General features: G+C 42.0%; 1 protein-coding gene across 1 annotated transcript; it reads left to right on the forward strand.

Moving 5' to 3' along the window:
• Positions 1–1087: 1087 nt before the first annotated feature.
• Positions 1088–23074, forward strand: LOC310946247 (solute carrier family 12 member 2). The gene is made up of 26 exons (XM_083912680.1): positions 1088–1862; positions 4709–4834; positions 5031–5106; positions 5931–6026; positions 6597–6736; positions 6832–6942; positions 7178–7286; positions 7392–7519; positions 8300–8384; positions 8871–9019; positions 11136–11243; positions 11591–11714; positions 11802–11903; positions 12006–12161; positions 16263–16362; positions 17476–17587; positions 17720–17860; positions 18940–19046; positions 19180–19259; positions 19345–19482; positions 19994–20107; positions 20453–20564; positions 20777–20863; positions 21749–21884; positions 22477–22544; positions 22656–23074. The coding sequence occupies exons 1-26, from the start codon at positions 1407–1409 to the stop codon at positions 22789–22791; spliced, it is 3297 nt and encodes a 1098-aa protein (XP_083768806.1). The 5' UTR covers positions 1088–1406; the 3' UTR covers positions 22792–23074.
• Positions 23075–23921: the final 847 nt, after the last annotated feature.

The raw sequence follows: 23921 nt of genomic DNA on the forward strand, positions 1-23921 counted from the left end.
GTGTGTGTGTGTGTGTGTGTGTGTGTGTGTGTGTGTGTGTGTGTGTTTGTTTGATTACAATAAACGGTTTCTGTATAATAGGATCTGTTAAAATGTTTTTTCATATCTGCAGATAGCAGAAACACACTGATACTTAAAGCTAAGGATATGTGATAGACGGTCTGGCTCTAAACAGAAGTTATCTGTTAACTGGTGACGTCATGATGACGAGTTGACCACAAAATGTGATCTTAACTCTGAAGGTAAACAGGTTAAACTGGTTTATTTCCTGGTATTTATTTTTCAGTGCTTCAACATCTAGCACTTGTCACAGAAAGCAGCTGTTACTTCCTATGCAAACGATGCAGCTCACACACACACACACACACGCACGCACACACATACACACACACACACACACACACACACATACAGAGGAACACACACACACACACACGCACGCACACACACACACACACACAGAGAAACACACACACACACACACAATTCATCTCCGTGTGTGTCTCCAGGCCTCTGAGTGAATGTCTCAGTGTCACCAGCAGTGATCACAAATCTCTTTGTTTTATGCATACACACACAAACACGCGCGCGCGCGAACACACACACACACACACCTTCATGTCCATTCTTCTATACTTCATGTGACCATTTCTGCAGCTTTTAAAACACATTTCTGCTCTTCACGACACTTCGGCTGTCATTCAGAGCATGCGCAGTCGGTCGGCTGTATACACAGATTCATGCTCAGTGTTATCGAAACTTTATAAGGTCAAATCTCTACCTCGCTCCCTTTTTTCAAGTGTCCTCTCTGCCTCTTCCTCTCTTTTTCTGCCGACTCGAATGCGCCAGGACGCGTGCCAAAGTTTGGTGCGTAATGGACACCGATCCATCATTTCTTCTCCTTCCTCCTCCTCCTCCTCCTCTTCCTCCTCCTCTCCGCCGTGTTCCCGACAAGCTGGGATGTCTCGAGAGTCCAGAGAGAGAGGGGAGATGACAATAAACCGTTTGAGTCGACATCTGAGGGGACGGCAGTGGCACGCTCGCCAACTCGTGGATGGATGGACAGATGGACAGACAGGGAGAGAAAGAGAGAGAGAGAGAGTTGGTGTCCTTTACGCACATTACGCACAGACTTTTGCCGTGCGTCGTGGCGCGTGCAGAGTTGTAAATTTGTAACTTTTGTCTCTTAATGTTTCATTTGGTCTTCAGTTGTTTGACTTGTCCTTCTGAGTGTCCGCTGCTGTGTGTGTGTGCTTGGACTGCCTGCTACTAAATGCTGTGGCTCTGCTGCCAGGACCTCCCCGCGGGTTTGGAGCAGGTGTTTATTTCACGGTAACGTTTTGTCTCTCGGTGCTTTCGTGACTCTTTGGACGTTTTTTTTTTTGAGTCTATCCATCCAGGCGGACATGTCGGGACAGAAACCGTCCTTGAAGAGCGGCGGCTCCCCTCAGAGCCGCTTCCAGGTAGATGTGGTGACAGAAGGATCCTCTGCAGCCCCAGCCTCTGCCCCTGCCCCGGCCTCAGCAGATGGATCAAAGCCCCCTGAGGAGTCCAAAAGCCGGTTCAGGGTGGTGGGCTTCCTGGATCCAGGCGCGCTCGGCAGCGCGATGGACATCGGGCTCCCGCCTGATGTCTTCCACGAGCCGGACACCGCGAGGAGCGACTCGGTTAGCCTCCATTCAACGGGCACGGGCCACACGCACATCTCCGACTCCCACTCCAACACCTACTACATGAGGACCTTCGGGCACAACACCATAGACGCGGTGCCCAACATCGACTTCTACCGGCACACTGCAGCGACTCTCGGGGAGAAGCTGAGCCGACCGTCGCTGTCGGAGCTGCACGATGAACTCGATAAAGTAAATTCTGTTTTCAGTACACGCGTCACGGTGAATATCTTACATGTACAGTGGGGATATTATGGTTTATTCAGGTGTTTTCACTTAAAGCAGCTTTAAAACACATCATTACAAGTAAAAGTCCTGTATGCAACGTGACTTAAGCTTTATTGAGTAAGTTTGATTAATAAGGGCATGCAAATATTGATGTATTTTTAGACTTGACATTCTTCACTTTTTAGATTAACATCTAAAAATAAATAATTGAAATGGTGGAACAAATAATGTTTGACCGTTAAGTCAGCAGTGATACGCTAAAGGCTGTTTAGGACAAATAAACAAGAAAGGTAAGAACAGTAAATGATTCCATGTGCAGCACTTTTTGAATGCACTTTTTGAATGATTTGATGAGCCTCTACCAAGTTGTGATGGTATGAGTTGCATACAGGCAAAAAAAGGAGAAAAAAACACCCTGACATCGGATCAGCACCTCTGAAGATGAGTTCACATAAAGAAAAACACACTTGCAGGGATATTACGGTAATATGCATATAGTTTTCTGCACAGCCAGTCCTTTAAATGAATGAAAAGAAAATCAGCTGAACCAACACACTTCCTATTGTTCCCTGAGTTCAGAGTTTAGTTATGTAGACATATGTAAAAAACATTCCCTTCACTCCCACCTGAGAGACTCCAGTGGGCTCAGTGACATCACTAGAGGCATCACACACTCACACACACACACACACACACACACAGACACACACACACACACACACACACACACACACACACACACACACACACACACACAATGCTGCCACTCATGACCTTGTCACGCTCTCACTTCTCTGATACAACGAGTTGTAACACTGTGACATAGATGTGTCATTGTACATTGATATGTATTCTTATGCAATATACATTAATCATTATCATATCTATATTATACTAAACTTACTAATTTCATACAGGCAACATTATATTTATGCACAGGGAGTCACTTAACCAGTTCTGAGAAAGTCAAGGTTTTAACTAGAGAAAGAGTCAAAGCAACAGTATTGTGGATTACTTTTACTTTTACTATTTTACTATTACTAAGAAGTAGGGCAGAGACAATATTGTATCTGTACTAAAATTATTTTTAACTTGAGGAAAACAATTATCACCATAATGCAACAGGTCTCTGCTGTTACCCTTGAAGTGAGATCGCGGCATAAAATCATCCCATGGTCTTTTTCGGCAAATACACTCATCAAATAAGGCATTGAGAAATTCTTTTTTCGTGTAACAACTATTAATGGAAATATTCAGAAGAGTCGCTAACAGTCTGTTTAGCTCGGGGCAGTACGTTGAAGGCATTAAAATGTCTTTTTTAACCACTAATACTGCTGAAAATAACAGCGAACCTCTGCAGCAGCATGAGAAGAGTCTCTACACAGAAAACAAAGCAGCAACAACGTAGTTAGTGAACCCAGAGTTTATTAAAAGAGTGTTTTAAAGACTTACCTACTGGCCCCTGTACCAGCTCCTCTCATAGTTAAGTCCATTCAAGTGGATTACCAAAGTCAATCCAAAAGGAAGGTGCATTGGTGCTTTGTTTTCTGTGTAGGGACTCTTCTCATGCTGCTGCAGAGGTTTGCTGTTATTTTGAGCAGTATTAGTGATTTAATGCCAGTGTTAGCCACATCCGACTGTCAGCAACTCTACTGGATTTCTCCGTCTCAATGGCTTATTTGATGAGTGTATTTGTGTCGGCAACATGCGTTTGATCATATCCACTGAAGCCGACACTCTGCTCTGTAGAAAAACATAAATCATCCGGTTTTAGAAAAAAAAACATTCCTCTACTTGCACGCAGAGCCTGTTGTTTGTTTGAAAAAATCCACAGTTCGTGCACACGCCACAGATCCCCCCTCCCTCGCGCATTTTACAATATCACAGGCACACGCCTCAAGCTAGCATCGCTAAATGACATTAGCAGTTGCTATCTATGAGTAAGTTAACCAGCCTACCTCCATGTAGCGTGTACTCCATGCTGTTAACTGATGAGAAAAGACACAGGCTCGTTCAAAGGAATCTGGTGCACGTGCACCGATGAGCCCTCGATTGGAGAGCGCGGAGGAGTTCTTTGGTAGTGGTGGAGGGGCGTGAGAGTTGTAAACATTTGAAATCTGACAGAGTGCCCTCGATCCACTGGACTTGCTGACTGCAGCTTTAAGATAAGAAGTAGTATTATGTCTAAGTCTCACAATGTGGCTGATAATACAATCTTCAGTTTTCTTAAACTGACAGCAAAGCTGCAGAGCCTCGCAATTGTATAAAATAACTAACTTCTTCTTGAGTGATGGGTCTGTTAATGTGAACATGATATGGCAGAGAGACCTTGGAGAAGAACTTGTGTCCAATAAATAGTCTAACGTTTTGGCCTGGATATCAAACAAGAAGTAAGGGGAAGGCTCTCACAATTTAAAACATTACACAAGTACTATTTTACACCATCGAGGCTCCACAGGATGAAACGGATCATCCTTTTGGATGGTGTTGGAAATGCAAAACTGGAGTAGGAACTTTGGTCACTTCTGGTCGGAAAACTCTGGATTCCCGTCCTGGTCATATTGAGTAGTTGGTTTGGTTCAGAAATACCTTTAATAAATTCATATATTTTATTCACAATTTAATGCCCATTGACTCCCATTGAACTCATTATGATACATGTAACTCTTCATAACCAACCAAAGTTTGTGCCTTAATCCAACAATACCAAAGTGATGTTCAAACTTCTGTTGATCCACAGATTAATCAGATTTTCTCTGTAACTCACCTGTGTGTCGCTCTTCTCCCTCTTGGCTGTGATTGGTTATCAGGACCCGTTTGAGGACGGTCTAGCCAATGGCGAGGAGCTGTCAGCAGCGGAGGAGGCGGCAGCTGCCTTGGCGGCAAAGCAGGCGAAAGGAGGAACTGTCAAGTTTGGTTGGGTCAAAGGAGTTTTGGTCAGTCTGAAGGAGAATTCATCTGTTTTTACACTGTATTTTCATTAATCACCTCCCATCCTGTGATACAATTAACTGTGTGTGTGTGTGTGTGTGTGTGTGTGTGTGTGTGTGTGTGTGTGTGTGTGTGTGTGTGTGTGTGTGTGTGTGTGTGTGTGTGTATGTGTGTGTGTATATGTGTGTATGTATGTCGCAGATCCGCTGCATGCTGAATATCTGGGGTGTGATGCTTTTCATCCGGATGTCGTGGATTGTCGGACAGGCTGGAATCGGTCGGTACAAATAAATCAGGACAGGTCATCCCATCAACCTCCCCCTTCAGGCTGTTTATCAACCTTGATAGAGTTGGTGTTCAAAGTGCCAAAAATATATATATATATTTGTAAAACTCAACAGCACTGTCTCTTTTCAGAAATCATGTTTGTGGGAACTATATTCATTCAGGAGTGTACCGCATTTTCCGCAAAAGGGTTCTATGTTCCTCGGCCTGTGATTTTTTCCACAATCAGCGCCAAATTCCACGGCAAATAGACCTATGTAGACCCTAACACTATCCCCTAACCCGCCCCTTAACAGTAACATCTAACCTGAACAAAAAGCTGAATTAAATCAGCAAAGGCAGAGCCTTATGTGACCAGGGAACATAGGGATGACCCCTTATCTTTCTACCCCTGCCAACTGAATCACTGCACAGAAGTCAACATGGTCTGACATTGCTAGTTTGTGGAGATACGTCAACATGGCCGCCTTCTTTGGGCGGGAGAGCAGCTAATCTTGTACATGTACAGTATAAGAAAAACGTAGAATATCCAGCTTTATCGTCTAAAGTCACACAAAACAATGAACTTTTATTGTGAATTAAACTTGGCTGGCTAAAGATTGAAAATCATAAGATGATGTAAATAAATGACGGGTGTAGTAGTCTAAGTTGAGCTAGCTTGCTTGCTAAAATGTTTAAAAAAAAAAAAAACTCTCATTGTTGTTTGAAACATTTCCGGACAAATATGTTTAACATCTACTGTGATGGTTCTGGAGTAAATTTTATCAATCCAAGTTGTTACTTTGGTTTGTTTTTTAATTTGTTTATGTGTCACAGGACTGACCATTGCGATTATCCTGATGGCCACTGTGGTCACCACCATCACCGGTCTGTCTACCTCTGCCATAGCAACCAACGGCTTTGTACGAGGAGGTGAGACTGCCTTCGTACACAAGCTTTTATTTTGGAAAGGCTATCCGATCAGTGAGGAGATTTTCACTTTTTCAGTTTTCCTGAAGTAGAGGATTCCGATTCTGTTTGAACAAAAAGTTTTTAGAAACCCTAACTGGCTGTGAAAATATTCACATATAACAACCAAATTTCAGACAATTAAAAGGAAATGTTGCAATTTTTATCGTAAACCAGTTCAAACTACAGGATTAAAAACATATTTGAAGTAATAATGATATCTCCAGATGCTCAATCAGGAGGTTTTAAATCTCTCAACCGATCAACTATCGGTAGTCAACACATAGTCTGTTACCCTGCATGCAACCAAAGCATGATCAAATTGTAGTCTGAGTAGTACTGACTAAACAGAAACCAGAATGCGTCCAATACAAAAGTCTTGAAGCAACTTCCTTTGAAAGTGAATTCAAATTAAAGCCTGCAGCCACTGTCCCTGTGATAGTGTCCCTGCGAAAGACATGTTATTTAACGCCTAAAGTTATCCAGTACCACATTATGAATCCATGAATAATACTGTTTATCACTGCTATCCAGGAGGTGCGTACTACCTGATCTCCAGGAGTCTGGGGCCGGAGTTCGGAGGCTCCATCGGTCTCATCTTTGCCTTCGCCAATGCCGTGGCCGTGGCCATGTACGTTGTAGGCTTCGCAGAGACAGTTGTGGAGATGCTTAATGTGAGGGATACTTTGGTGTAACCATTCAAACATCTGTCTGTCTGTGGAAGCACTGATTCTGATACTGATCTTCGTATTTTAATTGTTGATTGCAGGACGTTGATGCTCTGATGACCGATGAGCTGAATGACATTCGTATCGTCGGGACTCTGACCGTCATCCTGCTGCTGGGAATCTCTGTAGCTGGGATGGAGTGGGAAGCTAAGGTAGGACTGTGAACTCACAATATCCCAGGAAACAGTGGACACCCCAAAATCCTGTGCTGACATCTCAAAGTCTGACGCAAGATTTGCTCATTGTAAACTATTGAGGTCATGCAATTGGTGTTACAGCCTAGTCTGAAGACCACCTGTTGGATTGGTTAAGAGGAAATATTGTGCAGACATTTATGTTCACCAGAGGATGAATCCTATTGACTTTGTCCTTCTCTCTGTCCATCAGGCTCAAATTGTCCTCCTGGTGATCCTGCTGGGAGCCATTGCTAACTACTTCATAGGAAGCTTTATGTCAATAGAAAGCAAAGAGCCTAAAGGATTCTTCGGCTACCACTGTCAGTCCCTTGGTTTCATCCAAACTTTTGGTCCGTTCAAGAATCCCTGACTTAACATTTGCAGTAAACTACATATTCCTCTGTTTTTTCTTTCTCCTCCTACAGCTGCCATCTTCTTAGAGAACCTGGGTCCAGACTTCAGAGAGGAGGAGACGTTCTTCTCTGTTTTTGCCATTTTCTTCCCTGCGGCCACCGGGATCCTGGCTGGAGCCAACATCAGTGGAGACCTCACGGTGAGTTTTACATTAAGTGGCATTTTATAGTATTTGACACTCTTTTTGTGTATGACTGAGGGTTGACTGAGAATTGTGAAATGGATACAAATCATAGGGTCGGTACACAGATTAGTTCTCGCTTTTGTTTACATTGCAAGATAGGGTATGCCTTCTAGTTTCTTTTCTAGTTTCCTGTGGGAAGTTCATGTTCAGAATGAGTAAATGCTTCTTGTGGTGTGTCCCAAGGTTCAGTCCTAAGCCTAATTTGTTTCTGTCTATACATGCTGCCATTCTTTCTCTATTATCTGCAAGCATGGCATCCGTTGATATGCTGATGACACACAACTCTATATCTAGGTTAAAACATGTTGGCCTTTTTTTCCTTCTTTGTTATTATTATTATTGTCTTATATTTTGGAGTGCCTGGATCCCATTTATATACTGCAGCCTGCAGTTTAGATTTCTAAAAGATCACTATTCCTCACTCCAGAACTAAAGTCTACCCCATTACCCCACTTTCAAAGAAACCTTTACCTCGGAACTTTCACTACATTTTAACCTCACAAACAGTATTAATTGTCATTTATTCATATTCCAGTCCTTGTATCTGTCTTTTTATGTGTTCTTTATATACTTTGGGAAGCATATTGTATTGCATTATTGTGCTTTACAAATCAAATTTAACAGAAAAAGTCAGTGAAACAATGCTTTCCGCTTGTTATAAAGTCTTTGAGCTACTTGTGGGAAACTTTCTTGAGCCGACAATAAACTTTAATGTGATCATGTCTGCTTCCTTAGGACCCTCAGTCAGCGATCCCTAAAGGTACTCTGCTGGCCATCCTCATCACAGGAGTCACCTACGTGGCTGTCGCCATCTCTGCAGGTAATGTTTTATACTTATTACACTTTCAATTCTGTTCCTAGATTTGTAAATATGTGTAGCTCATCGTTAAAACCCACATAGACTTGTCGCCGCTTATTTGTTGCACACACTGTGTCAGAAAATGAAGAGGACATGCATATATAGTAAATCCTGGATTGTTGCTCCACACGTGAAACATGAACATGAAAATGCGGTTTTAGTCAAATATCTGAAAACCATAAAGAGATGTGTTCAGTTATATTTTTATATCTTCCATACAAATGGACAGTTTAATGCGCTCAACTGGCTTCAGAACAGAGAGGACACGTGTTGTAACTTTAAAAGTACATTTTTATTAAAGTGACAATAAACCAACAATAGAGAAAAAAATGCAAAAAGTTCAAGTGTGTGATACATCAATGAATGGTCAAATTCTTCTGACGAGATGATTTGGCCCAGCTGTTGTTACAGTTTGTTTGATTGCATGCTGTTTTTCTCCTCCTGTAGGCTCCTGCATCGTCAGGGACGCCACCGGGGACCACAACGACACAGTGAGCGACACAGTGAACTGCACTGACGCCGCCTGCACACTGGGCTACGACTTCTCCATCTGCAAGGAGGGAGGCTGCCAGTACGGCCTCATGAACGACTTCCAGGTGACAGTAACTTGATAACGTGGCCATGACGACCAATCAGGTTGAGGCATTTACTGTTTATGTCACTAAAAAAACACACCAGCTCAGGAATGTGAGTCACATAAAGTCCAACACACACACACACACACACACACACACACACACACACACAGACACAGTGGCAGAGTGTGACGTGTATTGAAAACACCCACAGCTATTGTTTTCTATGGAAGCCTACACGTTGACGGCGATGTCGTGTCAGGATACGACACTGTCCTGTTTCCCACCGTCCACACACAGCCACATTAACAACGACAGTTACATTCACTCCCTGAATTAACTGTTTACCTTCCCAACATCTTCTGTCTGAACCGTGTGTGTTGCTTTAGTACATGGAAGATGCTGCCCTGACAGTAATGCAGCCTTTAAAACCAGGACAAGAATCATTCATCTCACAGTTATGGGACTTTATAAAGACACACATTAGTTTGGATGGTACAACTGAAATAACTGTATTTTAAGCTGCATATCAATGCTCTGCAGACACACGACACAAATGAATTCCCTCAAGTAGCATTTTTATGTGATTTCCTTCTCTCCTCATTTTATTTGTGGCTATCTCAATTCTCTTTATAGTTACTGTTTGTGTTGTTTATATAAAGAACCCTTTTGTTTTAGTTTTCATGCTTCATTTGCATATATTCTAAGTGACATATCTATTGACGCTCTTTTTAGGTTTTCCATTAGCAAAAGTTTTAGGGTACAGCTCCTGTCTGTGCAGGTGACGAGAGAGAAAGACTCGCCTGCTTTGTGAGAACAGGAAAATATCGAGAAAAAAAACTTTGTACAAAATAAATATAGTATGATATAAAACTCACTTTTCAGACAAATAAGATGACAATTTGCAAAATCCTTTTAAAATTCCTGCACAGGTTGACTTTAACAGACGCAAAAAAAAACAACCTGCAAATCCTATTGTGGCTTTTTAACACGAGCATGAATCGCATCATACTGCAGCCCTGTGTGTGTGTGTGTGCCTGCGTGCGGGTGTGTGTGTGTGTGTGTGTGTGTGAGCTGTTCCCAAACAAAGTGCAGCAGTGATAATAGTGACTGTTGTTTTGAGTCACAAGGTTCTGGCTGGTTGGAGACAGAGCTGAATGAGAGCATTGAGAACATCCACCTACACACACACACACACACACACACACACACACACACACACACTGACACTGATATCTCTGACATTGTGCACAATCTCGTCCGTTTGCTACAGACAGAAACTCGTATCAGAATAATGTGAATAAATATAACGTGTGTGTGTGTGTGTGTGTGTGTGTGTGTGTGTGTGTGTGTGTGTGTGTGTGTGTTTCTCGTTCTCTCACATGCCAACAGATGTCCCATGATGTTGGTAGGTGACATTATAGAAATATAATGTTGTGAGATGGTCTTAGCTTGTTTTGCTCACTTTTGCTTACAGAACGTCTGTATTACATTAAACCTGTTCTGACCACAACTGTTGAGCAAATATATATAAAACTTATTAGGTATATAAAAATGTCACATCAGGTTTTTAACCTTAAAATTGTCACAGAAAACCTTAAGTGACGTCTGTGTCACAATAAGAAAGATAATCTGCCCAGTTATAGTTATAATCCTTCAGATGTTCATCTATTTAATGGTGTGTTCAGTTCCTCTCTACCAGAGTGAGTTAAAACAAAGGTGATTGATCATATGACCCTCTAATGAAAGCACTTGTTGGAGAGAAACAGATCTGTTACAGTAAAAGCCCAGTGAAACATTCATGTAACATGTGTGCTCTCCGACACTATTTCCAAAAAAAGTTAATCTCATAAATATGTTTTATGTAGTCTGTGCTATGCCCTCCATCGTTTTCCATTAAGAGGAAATAGGTCTGGGTTTTTATAGGTTAACCCTGATTCCCCCCTCTTGACAGTCACCAGAGAAATCTGAAGTCTGGACGTCCTACACCCAACCACAATCCCAAAACTTCTTACTCCGCAGGCTGACCACACAACTCTACGCTACCTGTGAACTAAATGTGTGTGTGTGTGTGTGTGTGTGTGTGTGTGTGTGTGTGTGTGTGTGTGTGAGTGTGTGTGTGTGTGTGTGTATCCAGGCCATGAGTCTGGTGTCGGGCTTCGGTCCTCTGATCTCCGCAGGGATCTTCTCGGCCACTCTGTCGTCGGCTCTGGCCTCGCTGGTCAGCGCACCAAAAGTCTTCCAGGTCTGAAAGTTCATCTGGTTTATTACAAGGTGTTATAAGTTCAATGGCATTCATCCTCTGTTTGTAGTTGTTCATGTTTTACAAACAACACTGATATCAATTGTTTCACATTCGTACAGCTCTACATTTTATTGCAGTGCACTGGTAACGGATCAGTATTCGCTGATACGTTTAGAATCAAGCAGTGGAAAATGGTATCCTAACATCTCAACATAAAAGTGAAGATTATCTTGCTGATTAAACGGTGAATTACTGAATTGCGAAACCACGCTAACTTCCGCCTACAAAGTAACATGATCCCTGCAACAATCTATGAAATGAATAAATTAAAGTTGTTGTGATTGTAGGCTCTGTGTAAGGACAACATCTATCCAGGGCTGGGTGTGTTTGCAAAGGGTTATGGGAAGAACAACGAGCCTCTCCGCGGTTACGTCCTGACCTTCTGCATCGGCCTCGCCTTCATCCTCATTGGTAGGCTCCAGACACAGAGTTTACCTTTGCACTTTCTAAACCAAAGCCTTGTGAATATTGAACCTCTCTCTGTTTGCTGTCCGTTAGCGGAGCTGAACATCATCGCCCCCATCATCTCCAACTTCTTCCTGGCCTCGTACGCTCTCATTAACTTCTCCGTCTTCCACGCCTCCCTGGCTAACTCTCCAGGTAAAAGTCTGCACAGCGAAGTCCCCGTTTTAAAAAAAATAAAGATGGGAATCATTTTGTAAAACAGTTGTTAGTCTGTTTAATCCTCGTCTGTCACCACAGGGTGGCGTCCCAGCTTCAAGTACTACAACAAGTGGGTGTCTCTGGCCGGGGCGATCCTGTGCTGTGTGGTGATGTTTGTCATCAACTGGTGGGCAGCACTGGTCACTCTGCTCATCGTCCTCTCTCTCTACATCTACGTCAGCTACAAGAAACCTGGTGAGAACATAAAGATCATATATTTGATCTTGAACAGTTGATCAGATAACAGCCTTTTGTTTTTCCGCCACCATCTTTGTAGAAGCCAATAAGAAAGATCCTAAATGGCTGCCAAGAATAGTCATACTCTATTGAAGTCAACCTTCAATTCAATCCTTATTTTTTATTTTTTTTAGGCAAGGCAAGATTATTTTTATAGCACAATTCAACAACAAGGTAATTCAAAATGCTTTACATAAAACAGTAAAACATATACATTTAAAACACATAAAAGGTTGTTTAATACATATAAAAGATTTAAAACACATAAAAGGTCATTTTTAATACATAAAAGACGGTTACAGTTACAGAAGTGACAGTGCAGTTTACTGAAAAGCAGCGGCAAACAGAAAAGTCTTCAGTCTTGATTCAAAAGAACTAAGAGCTGCAGCAGACCTGCAGTTTTCTGGGAGTTTGTTCCAGATTTGTGGAGCATCAAACCTGAACGCTGCCTCTTCATGTTTAGTCCTGACTCAGGGGACACAGAGCAGACCTGTACCATGTTTAGTCCTGACTCTGGGGACACAGAGCAGACCTGTACCATGTTTAGTCCTGACTCTGGGGACACAGAGCAGACCTGTCCCATGTTTAGTCCTGACTCTGGGGACACAGAGCAGACCTGTCCCATGTTTAGTCCAGACTCTGGGGACACAGAGCAGACCTGTCCCATGTTTAGTCCTGACTCAGGGGACACAGAGCAGACCTGTCCCATGTTTAGTCCTGACTCTGGGGACACAGAGCAGACCTGTCCCATGTTTAGTCCTGACTCTGGGGACACAGAGCAGACCTGTCCCATGTTTAGTCCTGACTCTGGGGACACAGAGCAGACCTGTCCCATGTTTAGTCCTGACTCTGGGGACACAGAGCAGACCTGTCCCATGTTTAGTCCTGACTCTGGGGACACAGCAGACCTGTCCCATGTTTAGTCCAGACTCTGGGGACACAGAGCAGACCTGTCCCATGTTTCGTCCTGACTCTGGGGACACAGAGCAGACCTGTCCCATGTTTAGTCCTGACTCTGGGGACACAGAGCAGACCTGTCCCATGTTTAGTCCTGACTCTGGGGACACAGAGCAGACCTGTCCCATGTTTAGTCCAGACTCTGGGGACACAGAGCAGACCTGTCCCATGTTTAGTCCTGACTCAGGGGACACAGAGCAGACCTGTCCCATGTTTAGTCCTGACTCTGGGGACACAGAGCAGACCTGTCCCATGTTTAGTCCTGACTCTGGGGACACAGAGCAGACCTGTCCCATGTTTAGTCCTGACTCTGGGGACACAGAGCAGACCTGTCCCATGTTTAGTCCTGACTCTGGGGACACAGAGCAGACCTGTCCCATGTTTAGTCCTGACTCTGGGGACACAGCAGACCTGTCCCATGTTTAGTCCAGACTCTGGGGACACAGAGCAGACCTGTCCCATGTTTCGTCCTGACTCTGGGGACACAGAGCAGACCTGTCCCATGTTTAGTCCTGACTCTGGGGACACAGAGCAGACCTGTCCCATGTTTAGTCCTGACTCTGGGGACACAGAGCAGACCTGTCCCATGTTTAGTCCTGACTCTGGGGACACAGAGCAGACCTGTCCCATGTTTAGTCCTGACTCTGGGGACACAGAGCAGACCTGTCCCATGTTTAGTCCTGACTCTGGGGACACAGCAGACCTGTCCCATGTTTAGTCCAGACTCTGGGGACACAGAGCAGACCTGTCCCATGTTTCGTCCTGACTCTGGGGACACAGAGCAGACCTGTCCCAGAGGATCTGAGAGGTCTGGATGGTTTGTAGCTGAGCAGAAGATCTGAAATGTAATTTGGTCCTAAACCATTCAGAGCTTTGTAAACCAACAGAAGTATTTTGAAATCAATTCTTTGACAGACAGGAAGCCAGTGTAAAGATCTGAGGACTGGAGTGATATTTTTGGTCTTAGTGAGGACTGGAGCAGCAGCGCTCTGGATTAACTGCAGCTGTCTGACGGACCTTTTAGGGAGACCTGTAAAGACACTGTTACAGTAGTCGAGCCTGCTGAAGATAAATGCATGGACACGTTTTTCTAAGTCCTGCTGACACACAAGTCCTTTAAACCTTGATATATTCTTCAAGTGATAGTAGGCTGACTTTGTGACTGTTTTAATGTGGCTGTTGAAGTTCAGGTCTGAGTCCATGACTGCACCTAAGTTTCTGGCTTGTTTTGTGGTTTTTAGCATTTTTGTTTGACGTTTTAGGGGATTATTAGATCTTTGGGCTCCGAACCATTTTTTTATTCATGACCTTTTTAACAGAGATGCACGGAACAATTTGATGCCCTAATCTGTCGATACGCAACACCTATGCAATGGTTTTTGTTTATTAATGTTCTAGGTCTCTTGTTTGTGGTTGTCAAGTTTCACGAGGCTGTGATTATCCTAGAGGTCACAACAGCTCATTTCAGACAATGAAATGTCTCCTATGAGGACGAACATCTGGAGGTTAGAGGTCAACGGACCGGTGGCGGCTGGTGGAGTTTATTTCAGGGGGGGCTGTGTCGTAAATAAAGCATACTTTCTCACAGAAAAATAGAATCTGTTCTGGCAAGAAACAGTGAGAAGATTGTGTGTCCATATAATGAACACAGACACAGTTCATATTGTCTTTATTTGGTTCCTATCAGTAACCTCAAAAACATCGTTTCTAAGAGAATGACTGACACGTCTTTGCTGAAGTGAACATAACTAAACATGCTTTTTCTTTAGGTTGTTTCCATATTTCATTTTACAAATCATTTTACTGAATTTTTTATGACAGATCTCCCTTCTATGTGTTATTTTGATTTGGAAAAGGAGGAAAGGAAGGCAGGGTAGTTCCTGATCACAACAGACAGTTAGCTGTGAAGTTTTTACAAACCTCTTGTTAAACGGATGATCGTATTGTTTTCCTTTGTCATTGGTTGTCATGAAAACTGTAACATCACGCTGATGATGAGGATTTGAGAGATATGGCAGTGAAGAACACCGGTGGGCTCCATGTTGTGGTCCCTCCCACTACAACTATTATTTTAGTTTCCGGTCACACAAGGCTGTCAATCACCCATCAGAAACACGATCGGGCGAGACTTTGGGAGAGATTAGGGGAGAGGTTTGGGGTTTTAGCATCCGGAGGTTCATTTATTCATCCGTAGAGCACAGCAAGGTATGTGCGCTACCTCTTAATTAGTGTGTATGTGGAACTGAGAGGCGCTCTGAAAAAGCGCCCTCAATCTCGTAGGAAACCTGTAAACTCACAAGAACAGCTTTCCTCCCTTCAGAAGCAGCTCGGCTCGGCTCAGCTCGGCTCGGCTCGGCTCAGCTCAGCAGAGACAAAGATGAGAGATACGATAAATATTTCAATGAAATCGTTGTCTTTAGTTCATTTTGTTGCAGAAAATAAATGATAAGCTACTCATTGACTACACTTTTGTAATGAAAGGGTGAAAATAATTCAAATCGATAAAAAGTGAATTAATTTCAATCTAGAGCTAGCGGGACGGGACAGTTTGTCCCTCGCCAACATTTAACTTTGGAGCGTTATTGAACCTCCTTACTCACAAACTAGCATGAGGTAGTTGGTACCAATGGATTCCATGATTCATTTAGTTTTTTTATGATACCAATATATGCACTCTAACTGTAAGCTAGACTCCAGGCCATCCCCAAGAAACGCTCCTGCATTTCAAGCCTTTTAGTCTCTGCTGACTTGTGATTTGGCGTAGTATAAAGAGTCAGAGTCCATGTAGGGAGGAGGTAGAGGTGGATGTATGGGTCAAACAAGCACTTTCACCCAGGGGACCACTGTTGGTGTCCCATGAGAAACAAAAGTCACTTAACCAAGTAGTTTTGTTTTAATTTACAGTGTTAACCACATGTTTAAAACTGATGAGTTGTCAATGAGAACGAGGGGTTAAATGACACCTAACACGTTGTCATAACATTGGAAATGTCCTTAAAAGTCCCATGCTACTTATACAGTACGTCTTCCCATAAGATCATAATGTATTCCACCTCCATTTGTTTATCCATGCTCTAAATGTTTGTGTGTTGTTTCCTGCAGACGTGAACTGGGGTTCGTCCACTCAGGCTCTGATCTACAATCAGGCTCTGACTCACTGCGTGAACCTCACTGGAGTCGAGGACCATGTTAAAAACTTCAGGTCAGATCCAGGTTTTATAGATTTGGACTTTAATTCTGGGTTCAGACATGAAACTGTTCAGGCTTTTACACCAACTCAGACCTCTAATGGTTAATTCTGCATGGATCTTGCACAAGTCAGATAGTCTGAAAATAACAGAACTGAAAAAAAATAGAAAAGTCAAATAAATGTATATACGTACACTCAACCTGTTATAACGCAGAAGCGTGAAAAAGATACATGGTCCACCTCGCAAACTGGTGAGTGTCACGTTTTGCCTGACCAAAGTGTGAAGAGTACACACTTTCTAACAGACCAGAAGGCAAAATCGCCCACCCGGAAGTGCAATAACGCACAATAAAACATCGATTTGAGCCAACAAAAGGTGACGATTAGGATTAGGAGGCTTAAAGTCCTGTGCAAAGTGTGACCCTCATACACTTTGTAAGGTGGACCAACGTATCTATTTCATGATTTAGTGTGATACCAAATTTATATACACCAGTATGTAAAGTTAAAAAAAGGAAACGTAAACCATTAAGACCATATTTTAATAATGGTTTGAATACCGGTATACCTTTGTTTTTTTGTTTTAGTTCTATATACATATATATTTCCCACTGGGGTTCAATAAAGGTTTATCTTATCTCATCTTAATATTATATAAACAAAAAGATTTTTCCAGATTTTGGATCAAAATTTGAAACTCAGTGGGTAAAGTCAGTTTATCAGTAAATAAATAGTCTGTACGAAATAAACACATGGTGAAGGTGTTTTTGTTAACTCCTGTGTGAATAAAATAAAATGATTAGAAAGGATTGGAACGTAAAGTGCAAATTATGTTGATGTTGACGTAATGCAGTTCGGACGCTGGTTTTTTAACATAGAAACAATAAAGAAAAAATGATACAATAGACACCGTTTTGCATTGTTTTCAGAGAAGTTTGAGTTAATGTGTTTGTTATTGTCACTTTTGACAACATAATTGTCTCAATATATGATTTAATTACAATTCGATTCCACTAGAAGACTATAAATGAACACATTGAGTTATGGCTTGGCCCCACCCGTGGTTCCCATCAAACACAAACCCTGAAAGCCATTTTAAAACTCTTTGAATTTTGATGTTTCCAGGCCACAGTGTCTGGTGATGGCTGGTTATCCAAACTGTCGTCCTGCTCTGCTCCAGCTTGTACACTCTTTCACCAAGAACGTCGGCCTCATGGTTTGTGCTCACGTCAGGACGGTACGTACAGATGAACATCATGTCTGAGGGCAATTGGCACATTCTTCACATCGCTGAAACTTTTTCTGCACGATAGTAATCTTCTCCTTTGTCTTCTCCTGTCATTGCATGTGTATCTTTCTCCCCTTCAAGGTGACCCGTCGGCCTAACTTGAAGGAGTTGTCTCAGGAACACGCCCGTTGTCAGCGCTATCTCAACAAGAAACGCATCAAGGCCTTTTACACTCATGTGTTCTCTGACAACCTAAGGCACGGAGCGCAGTTCCTCATGCAGGTATGAGCACAAGTGGATATCTCGTTAATTATCTATCTTTCATGCAGTTATCTCATTAAAATGTCTAAAAAGGCCTACACCTGTGTTCTATATTTAGTTGAGTTGTGTTCTTACATTATCCCAAATGTTTCCAACAAAGTTCAGACCAGAGAAATGTGTCATTTTAATCCAGGTAACGCTCTGTTACAATTGACCTTTCACTCAGCACTGTGGTTGACGGCAGGAAAAAAACACTGGTATTTTACGTTTCTGCATACTGCAACCTTTTATGACTGCATGCAACGCACTTTCAACTGGCTCCAGATGTACAATTCTAGATGTTAATATTAAACATTATGTAAAGGCTCATTTATGCTCTATGTTAGATAGGCACACAGATACTGATGGAGCCTTCTGTCCGTACTCTGCGTACATTTTGTTTGTATTTCTGCACGTATCCTCCAGTCTTTCGGATATGCACCAAAAGTTGCAGTACCACCGGAAATCGTAGGGGCAGTGTTAAGCCTTGTGCACAAAAAAATACTGTGAGCAAGTCATCAAAAGCCCAGAAAAACATCCTGAAATACTGAAAGTGACATTCGTCGTCGATTTCTCTTTATCTGTAAAACCAATGTCTGCAATTTTCCGTCCACACTCAGGGGTGTATTTAGTGTCTCACAGACCACCGCCGTCTACAAAGTTCCCCGCCATTTTGACTCCTTCTCAACAGACGCAGGATTGTTATCTCCTCATTTGTCATTTCTGTTGTTGTTAAAACCTTAATTTGCACTTTTTAAAACGCCCTCTAAGATGTTTTGCTCAACATCCATTCCAATTTCTAACGTTAAGGACGCATGAGGACAGTGACGTTTAGAACGATGATAACGTACGTCTCTACGCACAAAATGGGGGCAGAAATTAGCCTTAAAGTGAAAATCCAGTGTAAAATAATTCCAAGGTCTTTTTAGCCAAATTAGGTAATCAAATAAGCCATCGAGACAATTTTTTGTATGAATTATACACGTAGATTTTTCAGGAGAGGTGCAAACAATCCCAAAAGGGATAAAGTTAAAAATAAGTCCTTGTTCTGTGATGTCCAGGCTGTTGGTTTGGGTCGTCTGAAGCCCAACACGTTGGTCATGGGTTTCAAGAACAACTGGAGTGATGGAGACATGAGAGATGTGGAGATCTACATCAACACAATACAGTAAGCATTGATGCGTCTGCGGAAAAAAGCTATGAACATTTTACAAAATACAATTGAGATCATCTTCTATAGGTTTTATCTCTGAAACAGACTCCCTGTGTAGGACAGTTTGATGATCTGCTCTGTGTTGCAGCGATGCCTTTGACCTGCAGTTTGGAGTGGCACTTCTTCGTCTGCGGGACGGACTGGATATTTCTCACATCCAGGGACAAGGTACACTTGTCTACTTCTGTGTATCCATCTGTCTACCTGTTACTGCATGTACTGTATCTGTCTGTGACTCCATTTGTCCTCACAGACGAGCTGCTGTCTTCCCACGAGAAGCCACCAGTCAGCAGTAAGGAGGTGGTGGTTTCCGTCACTCTGGCCAAAGACCCAGACTCTGACTCCTATCCTTCAAAGACCACCAATAACCAGAGCAGCCCGCTCATCATAGGTAAAGTCATCATGTGTCTACCTCTTTACATTCTGTAGTTCTTGATGGACGCCAGTGGGGATGACAGTCACCTCACGAACCTCACAAACCTCACGAACCTGACGGAAATCTCTTAAACAGACCGTTACAAAATAAAGACAGATTCAGCAAATGCAAATGTTTTTCAGAAACACATTTCAGGACAGTCATTTCCCCGCTTCACATTCATTGTCTATGAGATCAGAAACACAATAATATCAAGTGTCCAAACTGACCGCCATGTTGGTCTGTTTTGATATCCAGGAGCAGACAGCCCGTGAGTGAAGCATTCATCCAATCGTTTTCTCAGTTTGTCATTGGTCATTGAGTGAAAATCCCATCAGGCGCCGCGACTATTCGATGGCAGCTGCCTGGGTCTGTCTTCTTTGATCCCTGCAGGAGAACGGTCCAGCACCCTATCTGACAGCTTTGGAGTTGTTGTACTTGTACTGTTTTTGATGGATTTCTGTGCTGTGTCGTGTACCTGCTACAGAGTCCAAGACTCCTCTGAGTCTGACCGACCAGCGTCTGCTGGAGGCCAGCCAGCAGTTCAAGAAGAAACAGGGCAAAGGAACCATAGATGTCTGGTGGTTGTTTGATGATGGAGGTCAGTTTGAATGTCTAATGTAGTGAAGAAGGCTTGCTAAACACCAACGCTTCCCTTCATCCAAGAGCAGTTTGGCTCTTTCCTAACATTCTTTTATAACTATGATTAGAATGATGTATTTTCCCACACAGCATGACAGATTGTTTGTGTTGTGTTACTGAACCAACAAACTAATGAAATGTTTGTATTTATATTCTTGAATATTAAAATAAAAGGACATCACAGCATTACAAAAAAGAACAGTTTTAAAGAGTGAATTTACAGTAGTTTCAGCAACACCAGTTAAAGAAGAGAGAAGGATTAAAATGTGTGTGGGTTTGTGTGTGTGTGTGTGTGTGTGTGTAGGTCTGACGCTGCTGATTCCCTTCCTGCTGACCAACAGGAGCAAGTGGGGCGACTGCAGGATCCGAGTCTTCATCGGCGGGAAGATCAACCGCATCGACCATGACCGGCGAGCGTGAGTTGAATCATCTCCTGTCTTACTTACACTTAATGCACTCAGTACTTCTGTATATTAATGTGTGTGTGTGTGTGTGTGTGTGTGTGTGTGTGTGTGTGTGTGTGTGTGTGTGTGTGTGTGTGTGTGTGTGTGTGTGTGTGTGTGTGTGTGTGTGTGTGTGTGTGTGTGTGTGTGTGTGTGTGTGTGTGTGTGTGCGTGTGTGTCATCAGTATGGCCACGCTGCTCAGCAGGTTCAGGATCGACTTCTCGGACATCAACGTCCTCGGAGACATCAACACCAAACCCAAGAAACACAAGTAGGACCATCGATGGAGTCATCTCACTGCAGCTTATGAAGTTTTATTCAGGGCGTCCACATGATGATATTAAAATGAGATTATCAAAGACACTAGGATATTTAAAGGGCTGCAGGTAACTAGCGACCAAAACAGAACACCTGCAAACACTGAATTCTTAAAGTTGAAGAGATTTATTTAAACTTTTAACTAAAAAAACGACGACTAGTACATAAAACATTGCAAATATGGAGAACAGTCTTTAAACAGTAGTACAATGAGGACCCCCTATCCTCTTTTACTTGCATTCATTTTAGTTAAGAAGTTCAGGTTCAATTTATTTCTTTGGAAAAATGTATGTATTTTCGTCCAGGCGTCAGATCCATTGAATCTAACCAATTATTTTCAAATCATACACATATTTATAATTAAATAAAATTCATGGCTTTAAAATAATAATGAAAATGGCTTAAAATACAACAAAAGGCTTAACATGCTAATTAAAAACACACCGTTAGCACGGAGCTGTTCAACACATCCTCATCAACGGGTTCATATATCTTACGACAAACAGTTCGTATAATATCTTGCGAAATATGACATATTTCAGTGACAGTACAGTTTAGACAACAAAAGGCTTTTTTCTATGTCACCTGATGTAATTTCTACACTAATAAATTAGTAAATTACATATGGATTACACTGCATTATAGTACTTTTTGTAGTTAGATGTACGAACAGTGAATAAGGGTAGTCTGCTAAATGGTTTTAAAATAGTTTCAAAATGCAACAAAAAGCTTGAAATGCAGATAAAGTAGCCGCTGAAGCATGGAACTGTTACAGCTGAGATGTTTAAACTGACAACATCTCTGTGATAAAGCGTCATCTCTCTGTGTGATCCTGCAGTAAACTGAGTTTTAAGGAGCTGATCGAGCCGTACAGGCTGAAGGAAGACGACATGGAGCAGGAGGCTGCAGAGAGGCTGAAGGCCCAGGAGCCCTGGAGGATCACCGACAACGAACTGGAGCTCTACAAGGCCAAGGTCCGCCCGCACACCGCAGACACATCACCTCATTTACCTCACATCACCGCTCAATTCTGAAAAAACTAAAATGATGTGCTTTTCAAAATCAGGGAACACAGATTTTCACACAAAATGAGAAAGTGATTGAACGAGTATCAGTCTATAAATACTTTTAAGTCCCATACTGAGAGTCTTACAGAGAAAGGGTTGACCTGGGTAATTTTTGAACATTTCATCAGTCCAAATCTGCAGTAACACTTCCTTCGCATCAAACCACCGTGAACCGCTCAACTGCATCTTTTTAGATGTCCGTATGGGAGATTTTAAAAATAGGATCAAGGACTATTTGACTATTGAATGCACATGTCCTCTTAGCGAACGCAGTTGGTAATTATAATGTAATGGTTTGTTTTGTTGTTGTTTTTCCAGTGTGTACTTCATGTGGACCTACTGTGCTGGATTCCCTCGCAAAAGAGATTCTGAATCTCAATGTGTTTATTTTTTCCTGATTAAAAAAAAAAAAAAAAAAAAAATCGGGTTGTTCAGCTAAAGTTTACTGTGACCTGAGAGTGGTCTGTTTAAGGTCAACGTGGTGTTTGTGACTTTTCAGAGCAACCGTCAGATCCGACTGAACGAGCTGCTGAAGGAGCACTCCAGCATGGCAAAGCTCATCGTCATGTAAGAACCGAACCGTGTCTCCACATCACTGTGACACAGGAAACTGCTCTGAAGATCTTCTTGTAGCATAAACCAGGGTAAATAATTTCCTCTGGTCTGTTCGGTTCTCAGGAGCATGCCTCTGGCCAGGAAGGGGACGGTGTCCAGCGCCCTCTACATGTGCTGGCTGGAAACTCTGTCCAAAGACCTGCCGCCTCTGCTGCTGGTCCGAGGAAACCACCAGAGCGTCCTCACCTTCTACTCCTAACACACTCAGACAAAACACAGTGTGTGTGTGTGTGTGTGTGTTACACCGCCTACAGCTGCATAAGAAGAGAAATATTATTCAAGTTTTGTGTCACAGGTCTCCAACTGTCCCAGTAACAAATTAATCAACATGTTTCTTTTTTCTTCGACAGTAACCGGCTGTATATTCTTTGGCTTCTGTGTGTTTTTATGTGAGCTTTACAGTGATTATTAACTTATTTTAATGTTTATTTATAACGATCAAATCGAATGTTTGATGGTGTTCGGATGACCTGTCATCATGAAGGGGGATTTCTTTTTTTTCTAAGTAGCAAGACAAACTGGATCTTTGTAACATTATTTTGTACATTACTTTATTAAAATATTAACTAAACCACACGTTTCTGTCGGTTTCCTCTCTGGACGTCAAAATGTTCTGAAGAAACGAGTCAAAGTTGTTTCACAAACAGATACTAAAGCAAGTTTTGTATTTAAGTACAATACTGAGGTGCTTTACTTGAGTATTTAGTCATTGATTCATCTTTGAGTGGTCATTTAGCCTTTGCTATATAATTTAATTACTGTAGTTTCTCTGAACTTTGAAAGTGATGTTTCCAGATGAATCTGCACAGAAATATATACAAATATACTATAAAAAGAAACAATGAATGAATTTTAAACCATGACTAATAAGAATTTTAAATAGAATAATGCAGCAAATTAAATCAATGTGATGCATTCAAAGGCACCTTAGAAAACCCACCTTCCAAAGCTTAAACGTCTTTATCACAAAATCTATGTTGGATATTAAAGTAACCTTCAATATAGACACACAACAATAATAATAATACAACAAAAATACAATATACAATAAAAAACAATGAGTGTACTCACACTAAACCATTATGAATAAGACATTTAAATAGAATAATGCAGCAAATAAAATAAATGTGATGCACCTATTAGATCATTTAAACAAAAAACAACCGCTGAAACAATGACGTGTACATTTATTTATTTTTTCCCATCTGTTTAGACTTTTACAAATAAAACATGCGATCAGTTTCTAAATATGATGATGTGATTTAACGATCCAAAAGTCTAATATCTCATCAATATATCAATATCCTTTATGTTACGGTATATCATTAA

Source organism: Echiichthys vipera, assembly GCF_963691815.1.
Source record: "Echiichthys vipera genome assembly, chromosome: 4".
Taxonomy (NCBI): domain Eukaryota; kingdom Metazoa; phylum Chordata; class Actinopteri; order Perciformes; family Trachinidae; genus Echiichthys; species Echiichthys vipera.